This window comes from Oryza brachyantha, chromosome 2, assembly GCF_000231095.2.
Source record: "Oryza brachyantha chromosome 2, ObraRS2, whole genome shotgun sequence".
NCBI lineage: Eukaryota > Viridiplantae > Streptophyta > Magnoliopsida > Poales > Poaceae > Oryza > Oryza brachyantha.
The window spans coordinates 15,396,738-15,404,762 of record NC_023164.2 but is presented as its reverse complement, the minus strand read 5'-3'; the positions used below and the strand labels follow the sequence as shown (position 1 = coordinate 15,404,762).

The window sequence follows — 8,025 nt, the reverse complement described above, 5'->3', positions numbered from 1 at the left end:
AATGAGTAGAAGAAAACACATGGGGTTCCTGGTTTCCAAAATCGGGGGTTGACGGCTGGATAGTCTAACAACCTTGATTGTCCAAGTTAGTTATAACCACTAGCCAAACTAGTGCTTCGTCAAATTATTTGGTACCAATAGAGCAATATGATTCCTTTTATCTTTAGGGCAACTTGATCTTTTATCTACCAAACTTTGCCCAACTTTCTTTCACTTCGATTTATTTTTGCTTTGAGGGTTGTCTTTACATACTTAGCACGTTCAAAGGACGTAACGTCTGCTCATCACTCATAAACACATAAATCCCTTAATCATTGGTCAACAATTTGCAAAACTCCACTTAGGGATAGATGCACTTTCACTTCTTTGGCGATGAGAAGTGTTGAAGGAGACTCATAATCAACCTTAGTATTAGCAGACCTAAATTTTAGGAAACAAATTGCATGTATCACATCATTTTTTACTTGTTCTTCATGTTTCTGAGTTCAATTTTTTTATTTTCCTGATCTATGTGCTTGTGCTTGTTTGATCGCAGGTGACAACATGTGACAACACTTTGTTTGATCTAGAATTTATTAGGCATAGCTAGATCTACTTGTGTTTCTTACCATCATAAAATTAGATTTGAATCCAAAAGTTTTGGGTGATAGTTCTAAATTGAAAACAAAAATTTTGGATTGAACTAGGAGGGTTTTACCTCTAATTATGTTGGAAGTTTTTTAATTTTAAAAAATGCCAATTCCCTCCTTTAGATAACATCAATATCATTTTAATACTCTTATTGGTACAACAACGTCCTGATGTATATTTTTGTGTAATTTATTTTCAAATAAAACTAGATTAAATTTCACGAAACTACCGATACTTTGATAGGACTATCACAAAACTACATATTAAGAGTGTCTATCACAAAACTACGAATTTAAGGCATTGGATCATAAAACTATTGATTTAACATCATTTTTTCCTGAAACTATAAAATTTGTAACTTAAAAAAGGAGAATAGTGGAACTTAAAACATGTAGATCTTTGATAGCTTCCCCATTAAATCTGTAGTTTTGTGATACAAGACCTTAAATTTGTAATTTGCTGAGAAGTTTATTGGTAAAATTATAGTTTTGTGATACACAACATTAAATCTATAGTTTAGCATGAAAATGACCAAATCACTTGTATTTTTGTGAAATTTACTCACAATACTATATAACAAGCTTAAGATATAGCTCGGAAGCTCTTACAATGTAAACATATTTTGATCAACTCTCAATTGTCAATAGTAGACATATTGACTAATAGGTCTCCTATGTAAATGTTCATGTAACATGCTATTATATATGGATAATCAAAGCTTATTAAATTGATACGAGGATCAACAAAAAACAACAAAATAAGAAGTTTCTTACACATAATTTCTCTCCCTCACGCACACACACAAGCAATGATAGGCAACTTTCTATATTGCACCTTTTATTAAAGTTCTTTGGGGATCAACAAAAACAACATAATAAGACTTACACATAATATTGCACCTTTCATTGGCTTGAAATTCTTCTCTTCTATTGGACGAATGATACATCTTGTATGTGGTGTAAAGAGTAGTGTTTTTTTAAAACACAGTACAACGCAGACGCTCACAACACACGCACACTCTCTCTAAGAACGCACGCACGCAAACCCTACCCCTATGAGCACCTCTGAAGCCTGATCAGCGAGGAACGACGCCTACGCCTGAAAGCACAAAGCCGTTAGAATCCTGGAATAATCGCTCCAACAAGGAGTCGAACCTAGGATACCATTTTGGAGACATGATGTTGTAATGTTGATGATCTTGTCACATTGATATTTTTTCCTCCATTTCTCCTAGAGGATATTTGCTTGATGTCGTTTTGGACCTTTCTATCTTCATCCCTGATAGAGTTGTCATTATGTTAATTGAATTAATTATTTCCCTAGTAGGCTGGTCTATCATATGTGTCAGATTTTTTATCTTATTAATATCGTTTCTCAAATGTGTTAGGTACTTTGTGTTCCATTTCCATTGCATTATGCTTGTTAGATGTGTTAGATGAGACGTCTTGTTTGGAAGATTGCTCATTGGGTACATCTAATTTTCCACATTCCTTGTTAGATCCCTCGTTAGATGAAAGGAACACTTTAGGACCATTCACTTAATTTTCCTTTTGTTCTACAAAAATGGATGAAAGTATCAATTGTTGTTGGACTAAGAGAAAGTAAATAAATATAAGTTAAATGAAAACTCCTACATTGATCTTATGATATAGGAGAGAATTGTATTGTCACCATTAGCACATTTTTTAAATGAAAACCTTAGGTTTCAGAAGTATCTTTTTTTGGCATAGCTAAGGTAGGAGCATGAGCACCACAATGAAGACATTATTGACTATCATTTTTGATAGAGCAAAAATATGTAAGATAATTTGCTTGGTACAGTTGCAAAGATGGTAGAGTTGGAAAACACCTCAATATGTGTGATTGACATGGGGACCTAAATACTATATCATTATCACATATGATGACAGGTTGCAATTTGCATATCTTTACGATGGTACTTTTCCAATTTTCTCAATGCATCTATTATCAGTACTTACCTTCATGAGCTTTTTTAGAGTCATGAGTCTTTGGGATATCTTCATTATGATAAGCAACGACCCCACCAGTCTCCACATTATTGTTCGTTGGCTGCTCTGTAGTAGGACCTTGAGGATCTCCCGAATCTTCCAAAATTAGAAAATGTAGTTTAGTGTCAGACTCTTTCACACTAGCAAAAAAATTTCCTATCATTATGATGTCATCTTTCCAACCATATTGGAGTCAAAAGAAACATTTGCAACAATAGATTCTAAAATTAGGAAATAAAGTTGTATAACACAAATGTTGAAAACTATATAACAAATCAGTTACATGCTAAATAATTATTGAATACAAAATAGGAGGTGAAGCTCGTACCTTTCTTGTTTTGTCTAGGTTCCAGTTTATCCAATTCCCACACCCCATGCTCATCCAAGATGTATTCTGGTATGTTAGGTTTTAGCTCAACATTGGCATCTTGTTGTTTTCCTTTTTTACTCTTCATAACCTTAGAATCATTGACAACAAACTCCACATAACGAAGATTTTTCATCATATCATGCATTTTACTCCATTTCATATTGAACTCCTTGAGATATCTTAGTCGTAGAATCTCAATTTTGTTATCCTCAGGAAGATCTAACTTCTCCACTGCCCCACCTCTCACATATAGCTTCATGAGCTTTTCATGAGTAACACGCCTTTTTGGTTTAAACCACTCAGATGGAATTTCTTTCTTGGGATAACACCGGACATCTAGCTTCTCAAGGTTTGGAGGCAACACTAGGCTAGTCCACTTATCAAGGAGTTGATCTTTTTGCTTAGATCTTCCAGCAGATGTTAAGACGCTTGGCAACTCACCCCATGTTATTGTTAATGACTTGAGGGCATCAAGAAATCTAAGTTGTGCCATCTCATTCTTGTCAACATTTGCATCGGTGGTGACATTTATACTGAGCTTGTGAAGTTTCTTCATACTCCCCCCAAGGTCCTGTAAACGACACATCTTGTTCCAATATCCTTCTGCATCAGTGCTAAAGACAAATCCCTTGAAGACTTGAAGCTCTGAAAGGAAGGTGATCTCCCGCCTGATTTGCTCCAGCATGTAGCATTCAGTTAAGTCCAAGTGGGTTAACTGTCTAAGGTTGCTAATACTAGATGATACACAAGTTAGGTTTTGGCACCCTCGGACATCTAGAACTTCAAGCTTTAATAGCTTCCCGACCTCCTTGGGTAGCTCCGTCAACTTTGACAACCCACACATCCCAAGGTATCGAAGGTTCTTGAGGTTTCCAATTGCACTCAGTTTCTCTAGCCTCTCCACCTCCATATATGTGTCATTATCAGAGTTCCACCATCGACCAAGTTGTAGCACTACCAAGTTATCACTAAGGAAGAGTAACAGGCTATCTGGGAGACAATACACATGTGCATTGATGTTGAGGATCACCCGTTTGTTTTTAAACTCGGAGAGGGTCTTGCCATTTTGTTGCTCCTAGAGTAGACAAGAGATAGAAAGGATGTTAGTTCAGATGTGCATGCAGCATGCATCACATCACTTTAGTAGTCTATATTTATATCTTTAACAAAAACAAGAGTTTTCCCAGATGAAGGAAGCTTTCACAAACAAAAGTTTTCAACAATATAGAAGAATATTAAATATAGGTACTCCTTATTTTAAAAAAATCAAACCGAAGGGGGGTGAATTATGCATCTTTGACACGTTTCTTGACCACTTGCTTACTCAAACCTTCCAAATTAATTTCTAGGCTAAATGTGTATTTATTTTGGTACTAGCTAAATACATGTGCTTTGCTAATGGATAAAAGTGAATTATCTGCATTTGTCTGGAACAAATTTATTGATTGTAAAGTTTTTAGAGAAACTCTTTGATGTAAATGTCTGTGCATAATAAACTTGTAGTTTATAGACGAAATAAGATAGAACCAATATGTAGAAGAGCTATTTCTGATTTTGTGGTCGCGGATTTACTGTCATGACTATTATGCACTACCTACGTTTCACATTGTAAGACCTTCTAACATTATCTAGAGTAGTATGGATGCTAATAAATATAGACATATAAAACAATATACATTGATCAATAGAGGAATCTAGTTATAACTAAAAAGTCTTACAATATGAAATTAAAGGAGTATAGGATTGCTACATTCACACAGTCTTCCAAATAGAGTATAAGTACTTGTGACGTGGTGATATATACTCCCTCGGGTTTTTTCTTGTTTGTTGCCGTTGACTTTTTAATTTACGTTTGATCATTCGTCTTATTCAAAAAATTTATCCAAATATAGAAAATTATAAATCATACTTAAAGTTACTTTAGTAATAAATCAAATTATAATAAAATAGTTAATAATTATATAAATTTTTTGAATAAGACAAAGGGTCAAACGTAGATCAAAAATTCAACCGGGTCAAACAAAAAAATATATGTACATGTGCATGCAAGTGTACATTTGAATATAGGTATGTATCTATCATACAAATCAAATGCACATGAACTTATGCGGTGGGTGCAAACAAATAAATGTTCATTCAGATGCAACGACTTGCTAACTTAGCTCGTGTAAATCAGGGCCAAAATACATTACCTGAGAAAATTTGTGATATTCGATGGTAACTAGAATTGCATGCTAACTTACAAGGGAGGAGGATGCATGCATATGTTACTTTTGCACTCGCCTGCTCTCTATGCTTGCCCTCTGCTGACCATATTACTCATTCCCATTCAAAACTCTATTTTGTTAACAACGGAATCACATAAGGGATAGATTGGGCTAAACCACAATGGATCATGATTCATGAATTACCCGGAATAGGCAAGTCGCCTATTCAAAATGCCATTGTGCCAATCAAAACAATAGTATAACATCACTAATTTTCTTTTGTGGCTATTTTAGCCCGATTAATTTATTAATTTACATGGACTAACTAAATTATTGCACTAAAACAAGAACTTTACAAATTGTTGTACCTATTTACACCCACATGAATATAGACATAATTGTCTTTTGTATAAAGCTTGAGAACAAATATAGTGTCAAGCATGGTTTTGGTACTATAACTATATAGTTGCATTTGTTGATATAGATGTTTATATAGTTTCAATTTTTGATATGAACGTGTCAAGTCTTTATGGAGTGTTTCTGATTGCAGTACCCTTCTTCTCAAAGAAGAATATGCATTATTGTGGAAATTCGGGCTATATACAATATGCTGCTATATTTCAAATTATTATCATTTGATACTTATGTATTCATCTTTATACTAGCTTTGGCCGCTTCTTTTCAGTAATAAATTTTTAAATACTACGTCCTTCATTAAGTGTATTTCTAGAATTTAAACTCGCCAAACAAGAGTGTGTTTCTATAGTACTAATTGTCCCATTAATTATCTCGCATTACTATGACATATAACAGATAGCTTTTGTTTATTATGGTGAAACCACTTGAAATATGTGTTCAAAAATTTATTTCTTGGTAACCAAAGTTAATAATAGACACCTCTGATTTCAAATAATTGTCGCGCAACTGACTAATATAGCTTGATCTTTAAATAATTGGATCACGAAATACACAAGTTCTATGAGTCTATTTAGGATGCAAAATATTTAGTTAAAAATAACATATTTCTAGGTATTTAGAAAATAAGAAAACAAGACGGATGATAATCAAAGTTTGAAAGTGGATAGTATCTCGTGACAAGTATCCGAAGATAGGAAAAGGGGGAATTTTCTATATATTAAATAAACATTTTTAGCAAAAAATTTTACTACTAAACCATCGGACAAATTTTTTTCAAAACTGAACCTCGGCCACGCCAGCGTTGGTGGTGTAGCAAGACAACGCTACCACACAGCCTGGTCAACGTGGCATGGCGTGACAGTCTTGTCAATGCTGTCACGTCACCGATAATGACGTGGCAAGCCATTTTGTCACGCCAACGTTGTTGTCGTGGCCAAAAGGTTTATACGGTGTAAATATTTTTCTGAAAGGTTTAGTAATAAAATTATTTATTAAAAAGGTTTAAAAAATAAAAAAAAATCGAAAAGGGTACCTTAGCTTGGTCTGGAGGGGAAAGCGTCGTTGCTTGTTTGGGCTTCTTTCGCTGGAGGCCGGACTTCTTCTTCTCCAAGAACAGCGGCGGCTCCGACGACCTGGCTATGCTCTGCAGCCGGTCGCGGTTGCTCGCCGTGAGGCAGAGGACGGCGGACTTGGGCTGCTGGTCCGCCGGCTCGCCGCGCTCGTCGAGGTCGACGAGGGAGCCTTCTTCCCTCGCCTTACGCTTCACCATCCAGTGCACCAGCGGGTTGACGCGGCAGCCGTGCGACGCCTTGCTGCACCGGTTCTTGATGGGCTCGAGGAAGCCGCGGCCGCAGAGCTCGCGGAAGATCTCCTCCGCGCCCAGTGGCGCCGTCTCGCCGTCGCGGAGGTGGTGCGGGAGCCCGAACTGGGCGGCCCACCAGTACGTCACGGCCTGCTTCTTCACCCGGTGGTCGACGGGGAAGGCGGCGAAGGTGACGAGGCAGCACCGCCACTGCTCTTTCAGCTGGTCGAACTCGCCGGCGAGCAGCTTCGTGAACGCCTCCTCGAGGATCTTCTGCAGCTGCGGCTCCCGGAGATTCGTCCACCTCTCCTTCCGCCTCTCCTCCTCCGCTGTCCCCGTCGCCTTCTCCTTCTTCTCCTCCTCCAACTGCTTCACCTCCGGCGTCTTGTCGTCTTTGCCTTTGCTGTCCTTACCTGTCATGCCGCCCTCGCGTTTGCCCTCCTCCCCCTCGTCGGGCGCCCCTGCACCGCCGCCGTCGTCCTTCCCGCTCGGAGTCGGAGGAGAAGGGCGCTTGCGGCGGAAGAGGGTGTATATCCAGACGACGGCTCGGACCCTGCTCCAGCGGCTGGACGCCGTCTTCTTTCTGCCTCCGTCGCCGCCGTGAGCAGCCGAGGAGGTCTCCTTAGCAGCAACGCCCTCTTGTTGCTGCCGCTTCTGCGGCGCTGGCTCCGGCGGCTTGCTCGCCGGGGCACCGGGTGGTTGAGTCTGGCCCGCTCCGGTCGCTGGGAGCGCGCGCGGCGGCGGCGGCGGCGGTTGCTCGTCACCGTCCGCCTCCGTGTCCGCCGTCGATGATTGGTGCTGTGGTGTTGGCGGAGTTGGCGGACGAGGGGGAACGATTGGCTCGCCGCCGGCCTCTCCTCCTCCTCCATCGCCGTCGGGAGGAGACGACGCCATGTTATTGGCGGCGCCTTCCGGCGGCGGCGCCAGAAGGAATGCTTCCTCTGCTGCTGCCTCCTCTCCTGGTAGTTCTTTTGCTTCTTCCTCGAGTTCTTGCGGCTCGGCATCGGATCCTGTCTCGGGTAATGGAGGTGGTGGTGGTGGCGGCGGTGGAGGGGGGTTTGGCTGGCCGCCGGCGCTGGGCGCGTCCAT

The 8,025-nt window shown here is 39.8% G+C and overlaps 1 protein-coding gene across 1 annotated transcript; it reads right to left on the bottom strand.

The window, feature by feature from the left end:
• Nucleotides 1-1,470: 1,470 nt before the first annotated feature.
• LOC121053513 lies at nucleotides 1,471-8,025 on the bottom strand. The gene is made up of 4 exons (XM_040520616.1): nucleotides 6,667-8,025; nucleotides 2,968-4,084; nucleotides 2,610-2,735; nucleotides 1,471-1,908 (listed from the first exon to the last, which is right to left on the bottom strand). The coding sequence occupies exons 1-4, from the start codon at nucleotides 8,023-8,025 to the stop codon at nucleotides 1,832-1,834; spliced, it is 2,679 nt and encodes an 892-aa protein (XP_040376550.1). The 3' UTR covers nucleotides 1,471-1,831.

What these genes read in the sequence shown, in the direction of transcription:
- LOC121053513 (XM_040520616.1), bottom strand. Translation starts at nt 8,025, where the DNA reads ATGGACGCGCCCAGCGCCGGCGGCCAGCCAAACCCCCCTCCACCGCCG. An exon ending in CCCCTCCAGACCAAGCTAAG is followed by an intron (nt 4,085 to 6,666) that starts GTACCCTTTTCG and finishes TGTCTACTCTAG; the next exon opens with GAGCAACAAAATGGCAAGAC. An exon ending in CTCTAAAAAAGCTCATGAAG is followed by an intron (nt 1,909 to 2,609) that starts GTAAGTACTGAT and finishes CAACTCTATCAG; the next exon opens with GGATGAAGATAGAAAGGTCC.